The sequence below is a fragment of the Oryzias latipes genome, chromosome 18, assembly GCF_053564925.1.
Source record: "Oryzias latipes strain Hd-rR chromosome 18, Olatipes_Hd-rR_3.1".
Classification (NCBI taxonomy): Eukaryota; Metazoa; Chordata; class Actinopteri; order Beloniformes; family Adrianichthyidae; genus Oryzias; species Oryzias latipes.
Genome location: NC_136254.1, coordinates 1,735,948 through 1,762,456, shown reverse-complemented (window position 1 = coordinate 1,762,456; position 26,509 = coordinate 1,735,948). Strand labels below are relative to the sequence as shown.

The window sequence follows — 26,509 nt, the reverse complement described above, 5'->3', positions numbered from 1 at the left end:
ATGCCAAAAAAAAGACTTGGTGTAAAAAAAAAAGCAGATATTTAATATTTTCATTTGCAACTTAGAAATGCTGTGTGCATCGTGGTGGCATAAACATCACTCCACAGTGCAGTGGTTATCTCAATCCCTCGTCCCACAGTGAATCACTGAGACTGGAAAAGGTGAACTGGAACGGAGCGCATCTCTCCCAGTTCCTGCCAGTGATGTCCTGCTCTGATCAGGTCGTTGGTGAGGAACCCGTTGCTGCTGAGGACGGGTTTGGTGGCCGTTGTTGGAGGATTTCCAGGTTCTTCACGGGTCCCTCTCATCTGCTCCACCGATCACACGGGTCAGCCGTTGAACTGCAGCGTCTCCTCTCCCCCCTCCCTTGATGCCACATTCACACAGAAGGATCAGGAGAAACAAGAATACACCTGGATCTGGTCATTTGTCAAAAGGCGCTCCAACAGCCACCCAGCTAACTTTGTCCAGTATTTTCATGAGAAAAAACAAAACGCTGAACTGACCCTAAAACCGTCTAAACTATGCCTACTCACCCCAAAGCCATTTTACCCCCCAGTTTAGAACCAGAACCGCCCAATCTGCCAACATTGCTAGCAGCCGATTACGTGGCTGTGCAGATGCTCCTGTGACTTGGAGGCCTGGTGGGACTGGTGAACATTTACCCCCCCCTAGATACCAGCAACAGTGACTGACTGGTCCTCAAGTGGAAGTTCACTTGTTTGTCATTCATTCATCTTCTTCCTTTGTCCCTTTCGGGGTCACGGGGCTGCTGGAGCCTATCCCAACCCCTTGAGGGTGAAGGCAGGGGACACCCTGGACAGGTCTCCAGTCTGTCACAGGATGTTTGTTTTTTGCTTTTGTTGTCACTGTGTGTGTATGTGTGTGAGTGGGGTGTTTCTGTTTTTATTTTGTTCTTGTTGAGTGATCGGGGGGGGGGGTCTCGTATTCCAGAAAGGAGGTTTAAACTACCCTGACTTTAACCCTGAACTCTGGATGAAGTACGTCTACTTAATAGTTACACCTACTTAACCCTTGTTCTATTCTAGACACTTTAACATTGGGAGTTGGGTCATCTAGACCCACTAGACAGTGCTCTGAACCTTTTTTCTTCAATGATTTGTGATCTTCACTGGTGTCCATGGATTACATGAAATCTTTCCACCTTTATCCACCTTTGTCATGGTAGGGAGAACACGTCAATGGAAGGGGGGGGGGGGGTCATCTGGACCCCATAGGATATCACAAGGGTTAAAATGACTAAACTAAAAAAATGATTTATCTGAACTAAATCAAATAATGAAGTTAGATCAAAGTAATAAGTTTCTCTTTCCAACATCCATATGTGGTCTTATCACCCTCTCATGTTGGAGAAAGTATTATCTGAGCTTCTTCATTCAGTAAATCATCTTCAAATGGACACACCATGCTGCTTCACCTCTCTGTAAACAAACTAACCTTCAACTAAACCTGCTCCAGACCAGGTTATGTTCAGAGCATGAGTTGCTATGGCAACTAGACATACCCTGAAACATACTTCCATTTCTGGAACTGAAAGCTGAGGTTATCAACTTCCTTAGCTTCAAACTTACCGTGGTAACTAGCAGAACCTGCTTCCTGGAATACCCCCCAGGTCCGTGTTTGTGTTGACATGTTGTGTCTGTCTCTCATTCCAACATTTTCTGTGTTCTGCTCAGATCAAACTCTGAAAATGGACAGTTGATCTAGTTTGCTGTTTGATTCCCCGACAGCTTCTTCTTTGTCTTCCTGCTGCTGCAGCCTCCCTGATTTAGACACGGTCACTATTTTATCAACCTGTTTGCTTTTCAGCTAAAGATGTTGATCATTGTTTTATTATATTGTGTGTTCTCTTTAAGGTTTAAACTGGACAGAAGGAGGGAGAAAGAGTAAGGGGGGTAAAATAATGACATTTTTCCTTTTTTGTACAGAAAATAACTCCATTCTGTTATTTGATGATTTTCTTTTTCTTCTGCAACATCTAAGAATTTAAAGAGGATGTGAGTTTTTCCTCAGAACTGATGGACGGTCAGGTTCACACTTAGAAAGTGAAGAATTTGAAATCAAAACTAGTGGAGGTTTCCAAAAAGCTGTTCCAGTGCAGCAAATGAGTTCCTGTTCAGAGCTGCACAGCAGTGTTTGTGACAGAGGGAACATTCCTCTGCTTCAGAAGGGGCGGGGTCACGGATTCCTGACAGCCCCCCCATGGGGTCCATCTCTCAGTGACCAGAAGGCTCCAGGAGACGCCAACAGGCTGAAGTGGAGCTCAAGCAAAGACCAGACTCAGGCTCCTGGAAGCAGGGCGGAGAAATCCTTTTCAATGCAAAATGAGCCCAGGAGGATTCTGGGAATCTTTGGGACTGAGGGCTCTCCTTCTCCTGGCCTGCTCCGTGAGCGGCTTGGTGCTGATGGAACAACACAGAGACGCAGAGGAGGACCAAGAGGTGAACAAGGCCATTCTGGAAATGCTGCACATCAATCAGGTTTCAGCCAGCAGGCCAGCTAAAGTTCATCCATACATGAGGAGGATCCATCAGCGTCTGAACTCACTGGAAGCTCCAGACTTTGAAAGGCCAGAAGGGATCCTGATGCAGAGTTTTCACAGTTCTGATGGTAAACATTTCCACTTTGACCTTTCCAAACGTGTTCCTCTCAGTTTTAGTCTCTGTCTTTGTAACTACACTCCTTTATTTTAGTGGATAAACGACACAAGCATTGCAGTTTGAGATCCTTAACCCCATTGAACCAAAGACAGCAGGTTTCTTTTAGCTAAAGCTTGTTAGGAGTCATGGAGCTTTTTGTCTTTGCTGTCAGTTGATTTAGGACCAAAAAGAAGTCTCCATCAAGAGACTGAAAACACTGATTGTAGAGGTTCTGGTTTGGGGTTCCACAGGTTCAGGTCAAGCTCCTCAGGGATGGATCTGGTTTAACGTCAGCAGCCTGGACCCCCTCATGCTGGGAGCAGAACTGGTTCTCTTCAGGAAAACCCTCCATCCTGCTCCTCTCAGCTTGACGGTCGCCCTCCACAGCACCATTGGTCCACAGGAACATGTGAAGGAAGGCCCTGCCTTGGAGGAAAGACAGCTGGTCCTGAACCAGAGACCCTCCTCTGGGTATGATGTGTTTGACGTGTCCGCTGTCCTGGCTGGGAAGCCCCTGGAGCTGGTGGGTTTCCAGCTCCGCTACACTGATGAGAGTGGGAGTCTGGTCCTCCACGAGGCTCTGACACGGCGTCTGTACCATCTGGATGGAAGCTCCCTTAGAGAACCCTTACTGGTCTGCTACCAGACTCTCCCTTTCCACTTTTGACTGACATTGAAGCTCTTTTCTTCTCCAATCATGTTTCTGCTTTTTAAAGGATTTCACTTAAAGGTTAGATGTTGTGTAGTGATTCACAGCTACAGCTTTTTTTATGAGTGAAAATGTCTTTTATGATTTATGACTTTAATAAAAGTAGAAAAGCTCATTCATTTCCGTATCTTTAAAATATTTTTTTTTCTATACTTAAGAGTAAAAAACAGCATTACCTGAGTATGTATAGATAATGTACTTAGACTCAGCTGCTTTATCAGGTCCACCTGGCTAGAACTGTGTTGGACCACTTTTACCTTCAGAACTGTCATGATCTGCTTCGGCTGAACAGACCCAAACGCTGGAACACGGAAAGAGCACAGGAGAGTTAGATGGAGAATAAGATAACTTATTGTTCAGAATGAGGACCAATGATGTGGCGTGAAGTTGTGGTCATGACGTGGAGAGGAACCGGGACTTGAGGTAAGTCGTGACGGGGATTGGAGCTATGGCTGGAGGTTTTGCAGGACTGATGGAGATCAGGGTGCTCGTGATGAGATGGGACCCAGGTAGACACTCGTGCAATATTGTCCTGAAGATGAGCCAGAGAATGGTAGTTAGCATGAGGCATAAACCAAGCATGACTAACACTTGAGACCAGGTTATGCACCATAAAGGGGCAACAAACTGGCATTGAATGCTGGAACTGGATCTCCTTAAGTAGGCTGGTGGATGATGAGGTGAGTGTTCACAGCTGGGTCCAATCAGGAAGGCAGAGCAGGGAGGGGGAGGAGAGACTACCAGAGGCACCATGAAAAGAACCGCCTACATCCGTGGTGTCATAGATTCAACAAGGTTCTGGAAACATTCCTCAGACTTTGATCCACGTTGACATGACAGCATCAGTTGCTGCAGATTTGTCTGCTGAACATCCATGATGCCGGTCTCCCATTCCACCACATCCCAAGGTTATCTATTAGGTTCTGGTGACTGTGGAGGCCGTTTGAGTCCAGAGAACTCATTGTCATGTTCTAGAAACCAGTCTGAGATGATTCCAGCTTGATGACATGGAGCCTTATCCTGCTGGAAGTAGCATCAGAAGATGGTCCACTGTGGTCAGAAAGGGATGGACATGGTCAGCAACAATACTCAGGAAGGCTGTGGTGTTGGAACCACGCTCAACTGGTAATAAGGGGACCAAAGTGTGCCAAGAGAATATCCCCCACACCATGACACCACCACCACCAGCCTGAACCATTGATACAAGGCAGGATGGATCCATGCTTTCATGTTGTTGACGCCAAATTCTGACCCTACCATCTGGATGTGGCAGCAGAAATGGAGACTCATCAAACCAGACAATGTTTTTCCATCTTCTATGGTCCAGTTTTGGTGAGTCTGTGTGAATTGTAGCCTCAGTTTCCTGTTCTTAGCTGACAGCAGTGGTACCCGGTGTGGTCTTCTGCTGCTGTAGTGCATCTGCCTCCAGGTTGGACGTGTTGTTCAGAGATGCTCTTCTACAGACTCTCTTCCTGCTCTTCCTTCCACAGTCCATAGACATGCATGGGTTTGAAGGTTATAAGATGACTCTCCAGTGTTCTTCAGTTGTGAGTGTGTGTGTGATTGTCTGTCTCTGTGAGGCGTTGGGATGGACTAGAGAACTGTCGGGGGTGTGGACTACTCCACCTTTGTCCAGCTGAGTTAGGCTTAAGCATCCCTGTGACCCTGGAAGATGGAGAGATGTGGCGTCTTTATTAGACAGCAGTGTCCTCTGGTGGTCTATGTGCTGACTGCATCACCGGATTTTACACACACACACATCACAAACACAAACACACACGCACGCACGCACACACACACAGCCAACATATGTACACAATGCAAATGCTTTGTAGAGATAAGAACTTAAAATTGAATGAATGAATGAATGATACTTTATCATCCCACGGGGAAATTAGGTTCCAGAACAACTTGAACAGTATAAGTCTCATTCTAACATGGAAGTAAATGGGATTTTGTGTAGAAAAATTTGGAAGAATGACTGAAGTCGTGACTCGTTTGTTTTAAAGAAAACTTTTTGTGTTTCCTCCTTACAGAAATATTCTGGAGATAGGTCCTTCAGTCCTTGTTTTTTTATAATTAAAAGTAGAATTTTTTTTTCTTCTCTCATTTTTAACCCGTTCTTATAAAACTGAGGTTACAGCTTTTGTTTGTTAAAAATGTGATTTTTTTGTGAGCCTAAGGTTAATGTATGTGACATTATTGATAAAAAAGAAAAGGGTTATTAACAGTATGAATACATAAATGCTGTGTCTGAAATCACATTCTAAATCCTCCATACATGGTTAAGGATCAGGCTAGTGAGGCACCCAAATCCCCCCAAATAGTTCTGTAAAAGCTGCATCAACGTGTCAGTAATGTGTTTTCACTTGTCCAGCAGCTGAGCCCACAGATAGCTGAGGGCCTCTTGCATAGGACAGATTTCACTGTTCATAAGGGTCTCGTGTGGAGCAGGCAGCACCTCTCCACTAGGGGGTGTGTGTTGACAAGAGTCTGGCAATACGATATCCCAATATTGTACTGGAACACATTTTCTATCATTTTTTTAAAATATGACTTAGAAAAAACTCTACCTGAATCTCCATACGTCTTCCATTGTTATAAAATTGTCAAATTTGGTTTATTTCATGATCACATTGTTAAGGACTGCAACTGTATCTCGTATCTAAGTTGCTTTTACCCAGGGAAATTTGTGGTGCTTTTATTTTGGTAACTTAAACTATATAAGTCACTGCTGTAGGTGGTTCCCTGGCTGTCGTTGTTGCGTAACTTCCTCTCTTTTCTTCTGACGCACGCATCATGTTAGCTTCTCCTGACTTGAGCTGTGTGGTCAAGGTGCCCCTCCACTTTGGGGGGGTCTGCATGTTTATGTCGATGGCTTTCATGTCCCGCCTCACGGCATCTTTAAATCGCAGATTCGAGCGCCCTGCAGTTCTCTTCCCAGATGTCAGTTCCCCGTAGAGGATGTCCATTAGGATCCTCCCGACGCAGGCCACGCTGTCAGAGAATGGTGTACATGCTGGGGGGGGTGTTGAGTCAGAACTTCAACACTGGAGACTTTGTCTTGCCAGGTAATGCCCAAGATGTGGCGCAGACTTAGTAGATAGAAGGCGTTCCGTCTCCGCTCTGGTTTCCATATGTGGTCCATGTCTGGTTCCTGTACAGCATGGTGCTGATGATGCAGGCGTTGTACACTGCCATCTGGGTTGCAGTTGTCAGCCTGGGGTTGGTCAACACAAAGAAAACACACAAACAGTGCAAAACATTTCACTGTGCAGGGGCGGCCGTGGTGCAGCGGGAGGGCGGTCGACCCATGATCGTAAGATTGCAGGTTTGATTCCCGCCTTGCACGCCAATGAGTCGAAGTGTCCTTGGGCAAGACACTGAACCCCACCTTGCCTCTGGTGGTAGGCGGGCGCCTGTGTTTGGCAGCGGAGCCACCACCAGTGTGTGACTGTGTGTGTGACTGTGTGTGTGAATGTGTGTGTGACTGTAAAGCGCTTTGTCCTTGAAGGAAGAAAGGCGCTATATAAGTATACGCCATTTACCACACTCGGGTTGTCAGGCGGGCTAAAGAAGAGGAGGCCTTTCTGATCGTAGTCAAGCGCTGTGATGGTGGAACCCAAGTACGTGAACTGGTGGACGGCGTCAGGCTGGTATTCGTCTACTGTGATTCAAAGATTCAAAGGGTTTATTATCATATGCACAGTAAAGAAACGGGTTTCCCTGCACAATGAAATTCTTTTTTGCTGTCTGCTCCGAATGCCAAAAAGTATGGAGGAAACTGAAACAATTCACACACAACATACACACAAAAACACAAGATGTCGAGTGGCAATTCTAAAAGTGCAAATGTGCAAAAAGTGATGATGACAGTAGCAACAATGAGGATGGGCAAAAGTGCAGTTTGTTGTTTCAGACTCCTGTCAGCTGTTAAGGAGTCTGATGGCAGAGGGAAAGAAAGAGTTCTTGAGTCTGGTGGTCCTGCACTTCACACTCCTGTACCTCCGTCCTGAGGGGAGGAGAGTGAACAGTCCTCGTTGCGGGTGGGTGGGGTCCTTGATGATGGAGGCAGCTCTCCTGCAGACCCTGCGTTTGTAGATGCTCTGCAGCGAGGGAAGAGGAGTCCTGATGATCTTGGATGCAGTCTTCACCGCTCTCTGCAGGCATTTGCGGTCCATGGCGGTAGAGCTGCCGTACCACACTGTGATGCAGCTGGTCAGGATGGACTCAACCATGCAGCTGTAGAAGTTGCTGAGGATCTTCGGGGACATGCCGAACCTCCTCAGCCTCCTCAGAAAGTACAGCCGCTGATGAGCTTTCTTCACCAGCTGTGAGGTGTTGAGTGTCCAGGTGAGGTCCTGGCTGAGGTGGACCCCCAGATATCTGAAGCTGCTCACTCTCTCCACTTCCAAGAAGCGGCTGATGAGGGTTCCTCCTCTCCTTCCTCATGTCCACTATCATCTCCTTTGTCTTGTCGGTGTTGAGGTTGTTGTCTTCACACCATGTCACCAGACCGGCCACCTCCCTCCTGTTGGCTGCTTCGTCCCCGCCATTGATGCGTCCTATCACAGCGGTGTCGTCAGCGAACTTCAGGATGATGTTGTCCTTATGAGAGGCCGCACAGTCGTGGGTGAACAGGGTGTAGAGGATGGGGCTGAGAACACGGCCCTGTGGTGTGCCAACGTTTGTGATGATGCTGGCTGCAGCACTGATGGTGCTGCTTCTGTAGTCTGTGATGTGCTGCAGCCCCCCCCCACATGCGGCCAGAGTCAGCAGTAGAATAGAAGCCACCCAGCTTCTCTTCTATTCTGATGGCTGGTGGAGCGACAGTGTTTGTTTTTTCAAACTGATAGTCAGTTTTAGGGCATCTCTATTCCCCGTGCGGTGTGGAGATCTTGAATATAACATAATTCAATAAGCTGTTCATGTGGGGTTTCACCTTTAGAATTTAGGTTATGGATCAAATATTATAAAGCAAAACAATTCCGTGTATTTTAACTCAAATGGTTTCATGTCATATTTTACTGCCAATAAAGAAAAGATGACCAAAATAGTTAAAGATGCATACATAAAAAAACACATTTTCAGCTTCATTTTCAAATAAATCCCAAAAAACAAAATTCAAATGCCTGTAAGAAGCTGTTTGAAAAACCAATTTAATTCAGTCTTTGAAGTGTCAGTTTTCTGCTTAACGTGGGAGAGGACATGTTAAATAAAACCAGTGTCCCTTATTTTTGAGAAACAGCCCTGGAAAAGCAAACCAGAGGGAGTCTTTGTCCAGAATAAGTCCAGCCATCTCAGTCCAAGAACCCCAAAAGTGTGGAAGCATCAAGTCTCATAATTCAAAATAAAAGTCAATACCTTCCATGCAAAAGTGTGTGGCCTTCAGCCCTTGTGCTATCCTATGACCCCCCCCCCTTCCATTGAGGTGTTCTCCCTACCATGACAAAGGGGGATAAAGGTGGAAAGATTTCATGTAATCCATGGACACCAGTGAAGATCACAAATCATTGAAGAAAAAAGGTTCAGAGCACTGTCTAGTGGGTCTAGATGACCCAACTCCCAACGTTTACGGCCCCTACACACCGGGACGAATTTCGCGCGCGATATTCGCCGACGTTTAACGCCTCGTGACCAAACAAAGGGCACCAATGTGAGTGTGCACACCGACGCAAAAAACGCCATGCGTCATTTTTTTTAAAAAACGCCTCGGGTTCGTTTTTTTGGTTCGACGCGCCGCGTCAAAAACTATACGACCAATGAGAATGGCGCTTTTGCACACGTGTCTGGAGCTTCTGAAATTACAGTAAAACAAATCTTGGCGGCGCTCAAACACAAAACTGTCTTGCTGAGCACACATACGTCACAGCGAAGAAGATAAACGCAGAGTAGCGTCTACACTGCCGCGAAGAAATAAGACGAAGAAGATGCACTCACTGACGGACATTCTAAAATACCCCCGAAAACACTCATGATACATTTTCAGCTCTTGTACCAGTCGATAAAACTCCCCATGTTCTTCTCATCTCGTAACTATGGGATGTACCCAAAATCGGCGTCTTTCATCATCAACAGAACAAAAATTTCTTCATCACTGGAGCTACTGATGCTGGAAATATTCATGTTTTCTTTGTGTTATTCTGACAAGCCCATAAATACTTGCTCTCTTCTTCTGAGTGAAAAGCGAGTTTCATAAGCGTAAAGTTGCGCAGCGCCACCTTGTGTACAGGAGTATTTCTGTTTACATTAAGCGCCATCTAATGTCAGGGAATGAAATTGCATGTTCGCTCGGCTCATCGTCAGCGAAAATCGCCTGCGTGTGAACACAAAAAACGTGGCGAAAAACACTGCCGAATATTCGTCCCGGTGTGTTCGATCCTTTAAAGTGCCTAGGATAGCACAAGGGTTACACCTCCCCCCTTAAAGCTGTTGATCACGTCAGCTCTTCAGATATGCTGACATTTATTTTTCCAGATGAAACTAAAGTTAAGAAGTTTGGTCATTTTATCTGATTTGAAGCAACTATCATTTTGTTTATTTGCTAATTAGTGAGAGCGGCACGGTGGAGCAGTGGTTAGCACTCTCGTGTCAAAACTCCAACCATGTGTGCTGTGTTGAGTTTGGATGTCTTCCCCGTGCACGTGTCGGTTCTCCCCGCGCACTACGTCTTCCTCCCCCGGTCCAAAGACATAATTGGTTCCTTAAAGGGTTTATATCCTGCTTTTCTTAAGCCTTTCAGAGTAAAATATATCCATACATATCATCATATATTCCCTTTGGCACACTAAAGAACGATTTTTTATGAAATATTAGTTATTTTTGCTGCTCATTTTTTTACCAGAAAGGAAGACGGCTCGATCTCTGAGGCTCCGTCTTTCTCTCCTTGTGGGTGCCGCCTATTTCATGACATCATCCTAGTGTCTGTTTTTCTCCCACAAAAACAAACAACATCCAAACTTTTGCAAAGATGGACGTTAATGTTGTTCATAGAAAATGAAAGTAGTTTAGCCGCTAGCTCCACTGGGAAAGTAGGAGTGTGTTTCAGCCTGGGGGCGGAGCTGGCAGTGCAGACTCTTCCTGGAAAGGGCGGTTCCTGACTTTGTGATGTCACAATGGGAGAACCCGCTGTTGTTGGGAGGGGCTGGTGTTCAGAGAGCAGGTTTTTAGGAGGAATGCTCAGATTAAAATACCACTTTGGGATGCTTGTAGTGAGAAATAAATATTATAATCCACTGAAAAGCTCAAAATGTTGACTTGGCGTTATATAGTTCCTGTAATCCTTGTTCTATCCTAGGTACTTTAACATTGGGAGTGGGGTCATCTAGACCCACTAGACCAGGGGTGGGCAATTCCAGGCCTCGAGGGCCGGTGTCTCTGCATGATTTCCAGATAGTCTTGCCCTACTCATGGCTGATTACCTGGTTCAGGTGTGTCCAGCCAATCAGAACATGCCAGAGCATGGTATGCTGGAAAACATGCAGGAATGCGGCCCTCAGTGCCCACCTCTGCACTAAACAGTGCTCTGAACCTTTTTTCTTCAATGATTTGTGATCTTCACTGGTGTCCATGGATTACATGAAATCTTTCCACCTTTATCCACCTTTGTCATAGGGGGAACACGTCAATGTAAGGGTGGGGTCATAGGATAGCACAAGGGTTAAAGTGACCCTGTGTGTGAGTGGGAGTGTGCCCTGTGACAGACGGTGACCCATCCTGGATGTCCCCCACCTTCCCCAACAGTGACCAGGACAGGCTCCAGCAACCCCCTGACCCTGAAAGCGCCAAAGGAGGTGAAGAAGATGGATGGATGCTGTTTGTATGTTTTCAATTGACGATGGAGTGATTGAGAACAATAGTTTCTCTGATTTGGGGAAAATATCATATTCATAAAAAATGCAAAAGAGATCTGATCTTTTTCTGTAGAATGAAGTCAGATTGTATTAAAATGTATTTAGAACTCAAATCCTTCTATTGATGACATTTATACATCTGCTGTAGGATAGTGACTGATAGAGTCCAGATTGTTAATCGCCTGGAAACTTAATTTATGTTGAAAAGATGATGTATTTTTTTATATAGGTATGCATGTGGGAGATCAATGTGTGGTTGTGTCTGCGAGAGTTTTTAATAATTATATTTCTAATTAAATAAACAAATAAATCATTGAGAGCAATAGCTGACACCGGAAGTGGTTGGGCCGTCCTCGGATGTGATTGGCTGTCACGGCTGTCCGTCAAGCCTCCTTTCAGCCAATCCTCGGTACGGATCTGCGTGCGCGTTCCCGCCCTTCACAGGCGCGACTCGCCTAGAAATAACGGAGGCTCATTGTTCGGAAAAGCGGGTCGTTGCAGCCCCGCGGGCTTCTTCCGGTGAGTCTGAGCGCGTCTTGGAGGAAGGAGAACCGGAGCGGACGACGACGATGGATCCCCGGAGCGCTGACCCGGTTCCGTCCCGCCTCTAAACTAGCAGGCCGGCTCTTGTTGTGGTGGCGGCGGCGGCGGACGATGCTCCAACATGTCGGGGAATCCGTACAAAGGAGGCCACGAAGTCAGCTGCTGCATCAAATACTTCATCTTCGGCTTCAACATCCTCTTCTGGGTCAGACCTTTGTTCTCTTTGGTTCGATTTGGCTGGTTGGTCCCGACAGACACAGGAGGCCCGAACCCTCCTCCTCCTCACCGGACCGTCATCGGTTCCCGGTCAGGTCTGTCCCGACCCGCCGGCGTCCGGACTCACTGCTACCGGCGAGCTAATCGGCTTTGAGCTGAGAACCACTGTAAGCTGCGCGCGCCTCTCATCCAGCGCGCACGGGCGTGCGCGTCTGGAGGGGAGATCTGTCCCGCAGATTTGGACACTATGTGACATGACGTCATGTTTACCGTGCGGGGGAGCAGGTGCTGCGGGGAGAGAGAGCGCACTAGCGGCCAATTCGGGAGCTACTGCTGCAACTAATGTTGCTGCAATTAATGTTGCTGCTGCTGCAACCTATGTTGCTGCAACTGCACCTGCTGCAACCTATGTTGCTGCACCCTTTGTTGCTCATCTAAACCTGCTGCTGCAACCTAAGTTGCTGCAACTGCATCTGCTGCTGCAACCTAGGTTGCTGCAACTGCACCTGCTGCACCCTATGTTGCTCATCTAAACCTGCTGCTGCAACCTAAGTTGCTGCACCTGCATTTGCTGCTGCAACCTAGGTTGCTGCAACTGCACCTGCTGCAACCTATGTTGCTCATCTAAACCTGCTGCTGCAACCTGGGTTGCTGCAACTGCACCTGCAACCTAAGTTGCTGCAACTGCACCTGCTGCAACCTATGTTGCTCATCTAAACCTGCTGCTGCAACCTGGGTTGCTGCAACTGCACCTGCTGCTGCAACCTGGGTTGCTGCAACTGCACCTGCTGCTGCAACCTAGGTTGCTGCAACTGTGCCTGTTGCTGTGATCCACTCTGATCCGCCTGGGCCCTTAGAGAGAACCAGCGTCTTTGCTCTCTGGAAGGTCCTGCAGCAGAACTGAAGGCTGAATCTGTATTTGCCCTGCAGAAGTCATCCAACAGACCCCCCCCCCCCATAGCAAACAGTCGTACTCTTCAAAGTCTCTTGGAGTATTACTTTAGTATAAGTATAGCAGTCTGCTGTAGACCAGAGGTCCAGATCCGGTGAGGTGGAACGGTGTGAGGACCAACCAGCCTGCAGTCTTTAGCCTCAGAAATACAAATAAGTTACTTCATGAAAATGGGATTACAACGGGATACTCTTCATTTCTTCTCATATACCATTAATACTTTTTTTTTAAACTAAAAAAATTGTGAATTTTATATTTAAAGACCAGGAACAAATCTATAAAAGAAACACATCTTCTTGTTTGGACCCCCAGGCTCTGTGGAGCCACAGGTTTATAACGACTTAGATCGTCATTCAGCCAATCACAATCAAGAACACTGAAAAGCTCAAAAAGTCGATTTATCATGATTCAGGCCAAAGGTTCTCATTACGTCCATGGATCACATGTGGGTCGATCGTGGGCCATCAAAGACCATTGAACAAAAAACATATTTTCATTTGATTTTTCCCGCCATCTGAAAGCTTCCATCAAGCTCGCCGCACGCCGGGTCCCCAGGAGGAGGACCAATTTGGCCCCCAGGAGCCTGGGCCGGCCCGAGTGCTGCCTCGGTTGGAAGCCAGACTGAGACGGGCCCATAATAATAATAATAATAATAATAATAATAATAATAATAATAATAATAATGGATTCTTCTGGTCTTTTCCAGACGCTCAAAGTTCTTCCAATGTGTCCATCAGTCATTCATACTTGGTGATGGTACCTACTGATGTAGCCACAGCTGCCCCGGGGTACTACCATCACCCGGGGCAGACCAACAGAGGCGTGGCTTCACGCCTACGGCCCCTCTGACCATCACCGGGACATTCATGCACCAGTGGGGCAACACTGGAGGCAGGGAATGATTCAGGAATCTTCCTACTTTGATTTGGACAAAACGTTCTGGTTCTGGTGTGAGTCCGGTCCTAAAGCGTCCACATAGACTGAAGCTGTTTGTGAGACTCTTCCAGAACCAGGAGGTCCAAAGAACCCAGACCTCATGTTTCCTGTTGTTTTGCAGCTGCTGGGCATGGCTTTGGTTGGAATCGGAATCTGGGCCTGGAGTGAGAAGGTGAGCATTAAGCGTTACATGACTGTGTGATGAATAAACACAACGCTTATCTGGATGTGAATGCACGTCTAAATCCTCCTGAAAGCAGGCCTGAGTGTGTTTAAGTGGAGAAGCATCCTTTATGTGCAGAAAAGGAAAAAGTGAGTCAAACGGGTCTGGACTCAGTCCTGATGGTTCTGGTCTTTGTAGCTTAGAGACGAAAGAAATGGAAAATCTAAATGTTTCTGCAGCGGCTTTTTCTGATTCCGTTGGATCGTTTGTCCTCATTTTCTATGGAGTTAATTTAGTCTCAATGATCAGAAACGCACACAACCTGTCTCACAAAAACACACACTCTAATTCACAAATGTAAGTTTATGCAAACGTGCAATATAAACTTGGAAATGCACACTTTGTGTTTCACACGCACACACACACACATTGTGTTTCACACATGCACAATTTGTGTTTTTCACAAATGTGCATGCTGTGTTTCACAAAAACACAATAAATGTTTCACAAATGCGCAATAGATGCTTCACAAACATGATTTTTAGCTACACTTGTGATATGAACTCACAGATCGTGTGACCTGCAGAATGTGCATTAACACCCCCCCCCCATTTGTGAATCTCAACACATTTGTGAAACAAACCTCTTGTGGTGAATTCTGAGACTCCTGACGCAGCAGCTCAACTAGTGTCACCATTGGCTAATCAATCTGTCAATCAAACTGAACAGCAAAGCAGGCGTGTTTGCTTTTTTGTAAATGCACATTCTGCAGGTCACATGATTTGTGTGTTCAGATTACAAGTGTACCTAAAACGCATGTTTGTGAAACATTTTTGTGTTTTTCTGAAACACAGTGTGCACATTTGTGAGAAACATTTATTGTGCATGTGTGAAACCCCATGTGTGCATTTCCATATTTATTTTGCACGTTTGCATAAAATTACAGTTGTGAGTCCGAGCTTTTGCTTTTTGTGAAGCAGGTTGTGTTCATTTCTGATCATTGAGGCTGAACTGACTCCATATTTTTGTGCGGTTCTTGTGCACTACCACCTTCAGACTGTTGTGTTGCTAAAACTCTGCATCCGTGTAGCGGCTGACCGTGTTCTTGGAGAAAACGTCCCAACATGATCATGATCCGTTGTGACCTTTGACCCCCAGCCTCACAGCTTCTCTCTCACTGAGCGCGCTCCGTCTCTCCTCCAGGGGGTTCTGTCCAACATCTCCTCCATCACGGACCTGGGGGGTCTGGACCCCGTCTGGCTCTTCGTGGTGGTTGGGGGGGTCATGTTCATCCTGGGCTTTGCCGGCTGCATCGGAGCTCTGCGGGAAAACACCTTCCTGCTGAAGTTTGTACGTTGAATTCTGGCCTCGGCTGCGTGAACAGACGCTGACGGCGCTCTGACCGCTCTGCCTCCTTCTTGGCAGTTCTCCGTGTTTCTAGGAATCATCTTCTTCCTGGAGCTGACGGCTGGAATTCTGGCGTTTGTCTTCAAGGACTGGATCAAGGACCAGCTCAACCTGTTCATCAACAACAACATCCGGGCCTACAGAGACGACATCGATCTGCAGAACCTCATCGATTTCACTCAGGAGTATGTAAGTCAGAGGATTCCTCACTAACAGGAGCTCAGAAAGACTGTTTCCAGAGTGTAGAGGACGTTCTTCACCTACACCCGACGGACAGACTAGAACAAAGATACAGACTTGCTAACACGCCTTTAAAACATCTTCAACTTCATTTTCCACAATCGGGGTTCGTACGCTAACGAAAAACCTGAAAACCTTCTGGAAATAAAGAAATGTCATTTCTGGGTCTTTGAAGATTTGTGGAAAAAAAAACCTACTGGTCACATTTCTGGTTAAGGTGGAATCCCAGGACTGGATGGATGGATGAATGGATGGACGATGGATGGCAGACAGACCGACAGACAGAGGTCTGCGTGTCTTTCAGTCCAGGGTTGTAACTGCCCCTCATGTCTCCAGTGGGAGTGCTGTGGGGCTTTTGGAGTCGACGACTGGAACCTGAACATCTACTTCAACTGCACCGACGGGAATCCCAGCCGGGAAAAGTGTGGCGTCCCGTTTTCCTGCTGCACCAAGGACCCAGCGGTAGGATGCTACACACACGGAGGTACACCTGTGCTGGGGCGTGGCAGCCTCTAGACCAATCATGTCGTCCTTCCTCTCCAGGAGGACGTGATCAACACTCAGTGTGGGTACGACATCCGAGCCAAACCGGTGAGTCCTGCTGGTCATGTGACTTGTGCTCCGCCCTCTCCCGGTTTGCTGTGTTTTCAAAACCCCCGCCACGCTGGCCTGAAGATGAAGTCTGGATGTTTTCATACTCTAACGTTTCTGGTTAAAGTGCAATCTGTGCATCTCTGTATTCTCTGCTGCCGTCTGACCACTTCCTGTTTCTACGTTGAAGCGTCTGCTCAGACAAGAGAGGAAGTCACCAGGAGCGGCTGGCGGCTCCAGTTCTGCCTTCCAGCCCAGATAACGGGACGTTTGTGCTTTCAGGACTCGGAGCAGAAGGACTACATCAACGTTAAAGGCTGTGTGCCGCAGTTTGAGAAGTGGCTCCAGGACAACCTGACCCTGGTGGCTGGGATCTTCATCGGAGTGGCGCTCCTGCAGGTCCGCTCGGTCCTTCTCAGAACCTTTCTGAAAGTCAAGGAAGCTGAGCCGTTCCTGTTCTGACTCTGTGTTTTTCCTTCACAGATCTTTGGGATCTGTCTGGCTCAGAATTTAGTGAGTGACATCGAAGCGGTGAGGGCGAGCTGGTGAGAAACCCGTCGTGATTCTGGATTCATGGTTGTGTGTTCCACTAGAGGGCAGCACACAGCCTGTGTTTGTAGCTGGAACTAACGTAGCAACGGTTTCTTGCTCATCCGCCTCTCAGTAACGTCTAAAAAACAAAGGAATGTGATTGTACAGCCGCATCAGACGGTCGACCGTCTGATCCACGGACTGAAGGACCCATAACGCCCGTCCACCGTGTCGGGGAATCGGGCAGCAGCTCCACCCACAAGCTAACAAAACCCGTCTGCCCTCATCTGATCCAGGAAGTACAGAACAGAAGATCAGCTGTTTTCCAACAGGAAATACTTCCTGATAGTAATAATATATTTCCTTCATAAGCGGCTTTCCAGCGTAACAAAGACACTCTACGAGTGAAAACAACACAATTAAAACACAACATTGTGCAAACAGAATGGATAGAGGGATGGAGGAGTTGATGGATGGAGAAACAGTTAGTTAGTGCCTTAAAACCCAAGGTTGGATCCTGAAAGTCGTCGACTGTCGGGACAAACATGCTCCTCGTTGGGTTCATTGGTTGGACGCTACACCCTGTTCCTGTTGGGATTTTTTTAAAATATTCAAGCATTTTAATGCTGTAATGTCTGACTTTCATGAGGTTTCCTAAAATTTAGAAGACTTTCAAACTGATTCCAGGACTTTGTCCGGTTGGATTGGGACAGTTGTCAGAATGATTTGGGATCTGAAGGTTTTAGAGAAGCTTTCTGAAACGTCCCTCTCACTCTTTCAATATTTGATGTTTTGGGTGGATGGGGGTGTAGTGGTCAGCACTCTGGTTTGTGGGTGGAGTGTCATGTTCTCCTCCTGAATGAGTGGGTTTCCTCCCACATTCCAAAGACCTGCTCCATCTGTTAACTGGGATTCTAAACAGCCCGTTGGTGTGAATGTGTGTCTGTGTGGACCTGCAACAGACTGGTGACCCGTTCAGGGTGACCCCCCCTGGTTTCTAGCGGCCCTGTGACCCTGGATGGGATACAGCAGGTTCTAGAGATGCTATTAGGAGGCGGTGCTTATTAGATCATCAGCTGTGGTCCAAACCGGCTGTGTGTCTGACTCTCCCTGACGGCCGGGGAGGGGCCTGAAGCATTCAGAACCATCACTCACCTCATCCTCATTCTTCCTCCTCCATGCTTCATCAGGGTGCCCCCCCCTCTCTCCATGCGTCGACTCCCACCGCAGTCCTGCAAGAAATCATCGGCCTACTACTCATGAGACACACGGTGTGTGTGTGTGTGTGTGTGTGTGTGTAGATGGTGGGTTAGAGGGGCCCAAACGGGTCGTTTGTGTGGTCCTGAAGGACGGCTCTGTGTGGTGTTGTGCTGTGAACTAGATCTGGTAGAAAATGTCAAGCAGTTGCATTTGTCCAAAAAACAGAAGCAGACTTTGTTTTGACAAACTAAAGAAACCCAGACGGAGCAGATCCAGCAGAACCTGTAGATCCAGCAGACCCTGCAGATGCTGCAGACCCTGCAGATGCTGCAGACGCTGCAGATGCTGCAGATCCTGCAGATGCTGCAGACGCTACATATATATGAACAGAGAAGTTAGTTTCTATCCACCAGCAGAAACCAGCAACCATTTCTGTGCAGGAGAACCTGACTGCAGCTGCAGCCTCGTCCTTTAAATCCAGAACTTCCTTTAGCATCACCATAAACTGAAAAAACACTAAAACATATTTTCTAATATAAATGAAAATAATTTCAAAGGTTAAAAGTTAGTTTTTCTAAAAAACTAAATGATCAACAGGAAAAAGGACTTTTCTAATCCATGATTTTAAAATGGATGAATTGGACTAAAGGATTTACATTTTCACATAATCGTTCATCATTTTACTTATCCTGGTAATATCTCAGCATCAGCCTTGCAAACATCTTTTTATTTCTTTATTGTAGATTTTATTTCTGCTTCTTTATCATATCTCTAAGAAAATGGGAAAAAGGAGTCAATCATAGATGACCTCCATTGAACTTCTACGCTTTGACATTCAGAGCATTGAGCAGAAATTTGCATCAGCACCACGGTCAGCTCCCACCGCGGGCCGTTACGATGCTTTGCTTCAATTCAAGATTCATGCATCAATGATGTCATCTGAACGTGATCTGTGCGCCGTAAACGTGATCTAAAAGTTACACATCAGTGGTTCATGCATGAAAAGTCTGTTAGACAAACGTGGAACGCTCCTGGAAAGACACACATTTCTGGATGAATCTCACAAAAATCACACACAGTTGAGGAAGCTTTACAAAATAATTGTGTATAAACTACATAAAATACACAAACTGTAATTCTCAACTGACCAAAATCTCTGAACATCTCTAAACTGAATTCACTTAAAGACTCGTCGGCTGAAACCCTCGACGGACGTCTGAGCACATTTATGAACGCAAGAAACACGTATGAATGATGTAGATCACGCATGGATCACAGATGACTGACATTTCATACGTGGAAAATGTATGTAGCTGCTGTGAGACACGGCCTTTACCGCCTGCTGCCCCACACAACACTAGATAGATAAATAGATATTCTTTATTGACCCCACATTGGGGAAATTCAATTGTCACAGCAGTTCCAAAGAGCAGAGAAATGAAAAGTGACAGCAATGTGCAAAAGTGAGGGGTGTTCCCAAATGTGCAAGTATACAAATACAAAAAATGTGCAAAAACAGAAAAAAGTAAAAAGTAAGTAAGTAATAAATTATGTACACTATTACAACATAACACATGTTATGCCTAATAATAAATTTAAATAAATAAAGTAAAGACACAGAATATACAGATGAGCTATGGATGTATGAAAACCGGTTTGTACATGCATTTTTAAACTGTGGCATTGTACAGTCTTACAGCTGTTGGGATGAATGACCTGCAGAATCGTTCCTTCCTGCATGGGGGGAGTAACAGTCTGCCACTGAAAGAGCTGTTCGTTGCCTCCACTGTCTGATGTAGTGGGTGATCCAGCTCTCCCTGCTGCGGATTACCTGGATCAGGTGTGCTCAGTCCGTCAGACTGACATCTGAGTCAGCTAATCTGCCAAACGCAGAGCAGAGGGAGCTGGAAACAGGCAGGGGGGGGGGCAGATCAGGAGGACCAGTTCTGGATTAGACCCCCCCTTGCCCCCGTTCTGGCGTTGAAAGTGTCCAGTTGCAGCTCCCAGCATCCACGGTCTGCTGGATCCTCTGCTCCTTCCACAGTCCGCCCTGCGTTCACCACATCCCGTCTTTGTCCGTTTGTGATCCTGGTCTGACGCTGGAGGACAGACGTCTTCTGGATTTTTACTTTCTTTTCTGTCTTCTCTTTCAGTTTCTTTACCTAAAGCGGAGGCGGCGTCCGCCGTTGAACAGGTAAAGCGTCTTTACGTTGACAGACTGATTTAAAGACGTGGAAGTCAACATGGCTGTTTTTCTCCTTTGTGTCAGCCTCACGTTTGGATGCGACCACGGAGCGTCACTGATCACCGCGGCCTTCCACAGGAAGCAGCACCTCTGACCAGCCACTAACATGTTCTGTGTAGACGAACACTGTGAGACTACTGACACCAGACGCTCCGCTTTTCACTGCTACCTTTAGAGATTAGACCTTTGGATACATTTTTGATATTAGATCAGTATTTTAACAAAGAATAAAGTCGTCCTTCAGGGTCGGAAAGGACCACGGACTGACGGGGTGGGCAGGGGGAGTGGGGTCACTTCAGGGTTTTTTCTGTCCAGCACTCAGAAAGCTCCTCGGTCTGAGCCGGAACCGCCTTTAGTCATCGTCACGGTTCTTCTGGATCAGTGTGGAGTCAAACTGCCGGTAAAGACCTGCAGGTGGATGTGGAGGTCCGGGCTTCAGGGTCCAGGATTTGGGGGGTGGGGTGGGGGTGGAACACTCTTATTATTCTGGTCTTTTTCGTTGTCTTTTATGATGTGACTTGGGTTGTTGGGCGGCCTGTGGCAGTCAGGACGGGGGGAGGGGGGGGGCAGGATGGATTTAGCCCAGTGAACAGTGATGTGGTGTTGCCATGGAGACCGCCACTCCTCCGCGGGGGTTTGTTACCGTCCCCATCGCCCCGCTGGTTCTTTCCTCTGACCGCACCTCCAACCCGTGTGTGGGAATCTGGGCAGCTCCTCTTTTTGTTTCTTTTTCTAACCGTTTTATCGACACGTCGTCTGAAGTCGGACTGAAGGACAAAACGCAGCAGATGCAGAAAGAGTATTGTTGTTTCCATGATGCAGTATGAACTCTGATGACCAGGACGACATCTGCATGGACCACCTGACCTGGAAATACTGGAAACATTTTTTCATGGAGTATCCGAGTACAGCAGATAACTGCAGAGGTTTCAGTATTTTCCCCGTCAGCAGAGATGTCTCCTGCTCGTCTTCATGCGTCCATCATTCCCGCCTCGTCCGTCTGCTGGACGGTTCTCCGTAGAGGTCAGGCTGTCTGAACGTGCAGTTTCCTTCCAGCGGTAAATGTAGGAACAGAACCGTCTTATTTCTTTTTCTCCCTCACCGTTGAGATTCAAACAGAAACTGTGCATTTTAGTGAGTTGAAAGATAAAGTTCTGTGAGAACATTCGGGTCAAAGCGGGTCTGCCTGCTTTTATGCTGTGGTTCTGTTTGTCATAGACGTCGTGTTTCCTCTGAGGACGTCAGTCAAGTTTGAGGGATCCGGGTCACATGATCCGGATCAGACCAGGTTCCTCAGACTGGACTCTTCTGAACACTTGAATGAAACAAATCGGGCACTTTGACTCCAGAGTTTGTGTGAATGAAGCACATCTGTACTACTGAATGGACTTTCCAATGTTCCTGTGAAGGTTACTGTTACATGAAGACGAGGTTTTTCCAGCGGACCTTAGCGGTCTCAAGTACAGGAAGTGAAAAGGGACAAAGGGTTTGTGATAATATTTTTTGTAAATGTGATTTCCTGACAGTCGCACTAATTTAGCTGATCACTGTCCAAACGTGAACCTCTTTGCTTCCCTCATGTTTGTCTTGTTCTGGTTTTTGAATAAATTCCTTCACCCACACTAAGATGGTTTGAATTTTTCTTAGAAAGGTTGATGCTGTTTGGGATATTTGGCCCCCCGCCCACTAGAAACGGGACGTTTTTTCCGGAGATGCTCTATAAAGAACCAGCTGATGGGAAATGACTAAACCTCTGCTGGGACCGGTTTCAGAACCAACAGCTGAACTAGAACCGGACTGAGTTCCTCCATCCCAACCTGGTCTTCAAATTAGGGGTTTTATTTTACCAACACAAAAATGGGATGGGCCTGAATTAAAATGGGATCAAGTTCAGAAAAAATGTAACTGAGAATCAATAACCAAAGCTCCAATGAAAACTGACCCCCCCAACAGGAAACAGGGAGATTTTACACTGGCTGATCAGACCAATGACACAAGAGGGAGGGAAGTACGAATACAAAACACCTGAAACCTAAATATTAACTAAAGAAGTAAAATACCAGTAATTTAGAGATTTAACAAACTGAAGTTATGCTTCAAAACAATTTGAACATATTTAGAACATACAAACAATAGTCCAACATAATCAACTTTGTCTTCCCCCTCCATCATCTCCAGATGGAGGTGTTCAGGCTGGTGGTGGTGGTGTCATGGTGTGGGGTGTGGTTCCAACCCCACAGCCTTCCTGAGTATTGTTGCTGACCATGTCCATCCCTTTCTGACCACAGTGGACCATCTTCTGATGGCTACTTCCAGCAGGATAAGGCTCCATGTCATCAAGCTGGAATCATCTCAGACTGGTTTCTAGAACATGACAATGAGTTCTCTGGACTCAAACGGCCTCCACAGTCACCAGAACCCAATAGAGAACCTTTGGGATGTGGTGGAACGGGAGATCAGCATCATGGATGTTCAGCAGACAAATCTGCAGCAACTGAGTGATGCTGTCATGTCAACGTGGACCAAAGTCTCTGAAGATGTTTCCAGAATCTTGTTGAATCTATGACACCAAGGGTTGAGGTCCAACACGGTTCTAGAATGGTGGACCTGATAAAGTTGTAGTTTTATTTTATTCTATTTGTAGTCCTTCCTGAAAAAGACGTTGGGGTGTCCCTTCAAAAACTGCAACAATGTGGTTCAGTTGAACTACCAAATACCTAAAGTGAGGTGGATGATTCAGAACCGTGCCAAAGCCCATAGAGGATAACCAACTGGGAGAGATGTCCCATCAAAGGAAAAACCAGACACACCGGCGTCACCAGCTATGGTTTTTATTTCATCTGCTGAGATCTCCAAATGTACAACTTGTGACATTGATAACAAACATTTACGTTTATAGCATTTCACGCAGTTACTATGCATACAGTTCCACTGGCGCGTGTCTGCAGTAGATCACGACTCTGATAAATAACCGTTCATACGTAGGAATGTGGGATCCAGACCGGGGAACAGGCTGTGCATCAGTACGCTCGCCCTTTAACCTCAACCCATTCTGACGTGTTCTTTAAAGACTCGTCACACGTGTTCCAGCTCCTCCAGCATGCCTAGAAAACCATCTTTGATAGATTGTTCGTGACCTCAAATCTACAAACTAAATCCCTTCTGCTGTGGCCTTTTAGAGTCAAATCTCCCTCTTCAGGACTTGGTGGCCTTTGTAATGCAGGTAGACTAGAACCTTCTGGTCTAAACCTCCGTCCCGCCTCGTGGTCAGAGTAAAGATCCGTTCCTGTCTAAGAGCTTCCACTGAGCTCCAGTGGACTGAAGGTTTTCATGAACATGATTCTCCTAAATCCAGTTTTTCCTTCAGATCAAAACTGAAATGTCCTGCAGACCCGTCTGTGAGTTAGCATGACCCAGTGGATGTGTCTCAGGTGCGTTCAACTCGTCTCTCACAGCAGCACTACAGTAGAATTTTCAGGTGAGTCTGATGAAGCACGGATAAGGAGAAGGGTCGTCCAGAACCACAGCCAGAGCGCCGCGTCTCTGCCGTGGTCACACGTCTAACGGGGTTGGCGAAAGGCACACGTTCTGTTGGAGATTGGACATTCTGTGGTGTCAAACTGGACTCTTCCGGCTCTGCTCTCTCCTGTCAGGTGAGTCTGATCCCGGGTTTCCGGTCAGAGAGTGAGGCCTCTACCTTCCGCATGAGCTGCTGGATCAGGGGGACGTCTTTGGGACGGGACGAGGGAGGAAGAAGGAAGTCCTAATGCCAAAAAAGGGAGCGCACACGACTGGAGGTGTGGGCGGCGATAAGGACATGAGTGCAGAGAAGTGAACACGTCACAGCTTCAACGGGACGAAAACATGCACAGTTTCTAGTCAAGTTCTACTCGGTCTACGTGGGACACGACTGCGCACGTCATGGATGCTGCTAGAAAAAGAAAAGGGATCACAACAATATTTTTTGTCTTTTTTTGGTTCTTTGTCCACATGGTTACTGGTAGGTTACTGGCAGATAGTGTCACAGCTGTGGTCTTAAAAGAGTGATGTGTCTATGGCGCCAGGCTGTTGGTGGCGCCGAAGCTCTCGGGGAGCTGCAGACGGCAGGAGATGCATGCAAAGGTGAGCTGCAGGCTAGGTTTAGACTGATGCATCAGCGGCTGCAAATCACGCCGAGCGACGCGGGTTTTACGGACCTGCTCACACACCCGGATCAATCTCTTCTTATGGCTTTCAGAGGGAGAGTATCAGACGTCCCGTGAGAACCGATAAACAGTTTCAGAGGCCGTTTATGCTGACAGATTTAGGATTTTCGGTGGAGACTTGTACAAAAATGAAGAAAAACTAGAAAAAGATGAAGAAGTGTCATTCAGTGGGACACATCAGTCTAAGCCTAGAGGGTGGGGGCGGAGACTCGGGGTCAGAGGTGTCTGGCTGGCAGTTAATGGTACCTTGGCACGTGATGACAGGGCACGGGGGCAGCGATTGACAGGCGTCAGGTGTGTGAACAGGCGGGTGTTTCGGGGCGAGAGGGGGCGTGGTTTGGGCAGGACACAGTCATTTAGCTCTGGGCCGTTAGCCGCTGCTCCGTGAGCGACGCCTGGTGCGACACCGTCTTGTTTTCGTGAGCCCTCAGCTTGGACACGACGTCGATGAACGCCAGGCTCTGGACCTCCTTGTGGAGAGGTTCTACATGGAGAGAAGGAAGCAGAAATGCTTTTCAGCATGTTTTTCCATGGAAAATGACAGAACAGGAGTATTTGTTTCTCATTTCTGAAGGATAATTGGTACGAAGCCCATCGAGACGACTGTTGTTGTGAATTTGGGCGAAACAAATAAAATTAAATTGAATTTTGTTTCTAAAGAAAACATCTTCGACTTTCACACTGGCTGCCTTTTAAATGGTCTATATCCTGCTTTTCTAAAGCCTTTCAGCCAATCTCTCTCTCTCTCTCTCTCTCTCTCTCTCTCTCTCTCTCTCTCTCTCTCTCTCTCTCTCTCTCTCTCTCTCTCTCTCTCTCTCTCTCTCTCTCTCTCTCTCTCTCTCTCTCTCTCTCTCTCTCTCTCTCTCTCTCTCTCTCTCTCTCTCTCTCTCTCTCTCTCTCTCTCTCTCTCTCTCTCTCTCTCTCTCTCTCTCTCTCAATTTATTTCAAGCGCCTTTCAGGTCACCCAAGGTCGCTGTACAAGGTTAAAATAAGAAGAACAGAATAAAACATCAATAAGAAATTATCAGAGTAAAACACGAGTAAACATATATATATATATATGATCGTATTTGACCTTTTAACACTAAAGAACCAATTTTTTAGTTATTTTCACAAACTCTTTGACCACCTGGAAGTAAGACGACTCAATCTTGGAGGCTCCGCCCATTTCAGGACATCACCCTAGAGCCAGCCTCAGAGGCGTGTCTGCGTTTCTACCACGAAAACAAACATCTAAGCGTTCATAATGTAGCCCTAGCGTTTCTTCCATCACAGACACTGGTGATGGTTAACGGGTACATCTTATGTTCTGATTAGCACAGGCTCTGAACGTTTCTGTCCTCATTGAAGCGTCAGCCTCCGTATCAAAAGCCCTCCTCGCTTTCATCATTTTTTCGGAGACACGCCCACCTTTCCTCACATAATCCAGGTTCAAACCAGTTCCACTAATTCGTCGCTCGCTTTCTTTGAACGTCCACCAGGAAATGTTTGCTCCTTTTTCTGCAGCGCCTTCTCAATGTCATCCACCTGCTGGCGCCGTTCAGGATGGATGAAGCCCCAAAACGTGGTGCAGATCCTCACCGGGTTTAAACGCTAAATGGAATGAGCGTTTTTTTATGGCCATTGCTGCACCGGGTCACAATACAAATACCACAGACAAGTGCGCCTGACCTGGGGGCGGAGCTGGCAGCGCAGTCACTTCCTGGAAGGGGCGGGTCCTCTCTTTGTGACGTCACAATGTAAGGGCTCGTTCATTTTGATGGGTTGGGAGGGGCTGGTGCTCAGAGTGAAGGTTGGAATGGATCTTAAAAACCTTCATGTGGACTCTCCTGAGGTCTCTGCTTTTTTCCAGAATCCGTTTTTTGTTTTGTTTTTCCTTACAGAGAAGGAGGATCTAAAGGCAGGAATGCCCAGTTTAGTTTAGCCATTACCTTTTGAATTCTATGACTTTATGTTCTTTATGCTTCATGTTTATTACAGTTATCGGTATGAAGCCATTGAGACGACTATTAATCTTGGGCTATGGAAATAAAATTGAATTAAATTAAATTATTATAC

General features: G+C 46.7%; 3 protein-coding genes across 6 annotated transcripts in view; 2 read left to right on the top strand and 1 right to left on the bottom strand.

Moving 5' to 3' along the window:
- Positions 1–2,226: 2,226 nt before the first annotated feature.
- On the top strand, positions 2,227–3,485 carry LOC105356494 (uncharacterized). The gene is made up of 2 exons (XM_011487792.4): positions 2,227–2,631; positions 2,912–3,485. Exons 1-2 carry the CDS (start codon positions 2,346–2,348, stop codon positions 3,325–3,327), a joined length of 702 nt encoding a protein of 233 aa, XP_011486094.2. The 5' UTR covers positions 2,227–2,345; the 3' UTR covers positions 3,328–3,485.
- An 8,140-nt stretch (positions 3,486–11,625) lies between these two features.
- Positions 11,626–21,872, top strand: tspan5a (tetraspanin 5a). 3 transcript variants are annotated; one of them, XM_011487793.4, is made up of 11 exons: positions 11,635–11,970; positions 13,991–14,041; positions 15,236–15,382; positions 15,458–15,628; positions 16,016–16,141; positions 16,223–16,270; positions 16,553–16,669; positions 16,754–16,815; positions 17,992–18,072; positions 20,155–20,195; positions 20,271–21,872. In XM_011487793.4, the coding sequence occupies exons 1-9, from the start codon at positions 11,887–11,889 to the stop codon at positions 18,062–18,064; spliced, it is 879 nt and encodes a 292-aa protein (XP_011486095.1). In that variant the 5' UTR covers positions 11,635–11,886; the 3' UTR covers positions 18,065–18,072; positions 20,155–20,195; positions 20,271–21,872. The 3 variants fall into 3 exon arrangements, with proteins under 3 accessions (XP_004080116.2, XP_011486095.1, XP_011486096.1); XM_004080068.5 differs by lacking the exon at positions 17,992–18,072 and having other exon boundaries at positions 11,626–11,970; XM_011487794.4 differs by lacking the exon at positions 13,991–14,041 and having other exon boundaries at positions 11,650–11,970.
- A 1,189-nt stretch (positions 21,873–23,061) lies between these two features.
- Positions 23,062–26,509, bottom strand: part of rap1gds1 (RAP1, GTP-GDP dissociation stimulator 1) — a 29,420-nt gene continuing 25,972 nt past the window's right edge. For both annotated transcript variants that reach the window (XM_004080070.4, XM_011487795.3), the window contains one exon: positions 23,062–24,935. In XM_004080070.4, the coding sequence (XP_004080118.1) occupies positions 24,808–24,935 (128 nt within the window). In that variant the 3' untranslated portion in view covers positions 23,062–24,807. The remainder of the gene's footprint in view (positions 24,936–26,509) is intronic.

Excerpts from the sequence above, each read along its gene's own strand:
- LOC105356494 (XM_011487792.4), top strand. The coding sequence starts at position 2,346 with ATGAGCCCAGGAGGATTCTGGGAATCTTTGGGACTGAGGGCTCTCCTT. Across the intron at positions 2,632-2,911 it reads GAGTTTTCACAGTTCTGATG|GTTCAGGTCAAGCTCCTCAG; the intron begins GTAAACATTTCC and ends GGGGTTCCACAG.
- tspan5a (XM_011487793.4), top strand. The coding sequence starts at position 11,887 with ATGTCGGGGAATCCGTACAAAGGAGGCCACGAAGTCAGCTGCTGCATC. Across the intron at positions 15,383-15,457 it reads ACACCTTCCTGCTGAAGTTT|TTCTCCGTGTTTCTAGGAAT; the intron begins GTACGTTGAATT and ends CCTTCTTGGCAG. Across the intron at positions 16,271-16,552 it reads ACGACATCCGAGCCAAACCG|GACTCGGAGCAGAAGGACTA; the intron begins GTGAGTCCTGCT and ends TTGTGCTTTCAG.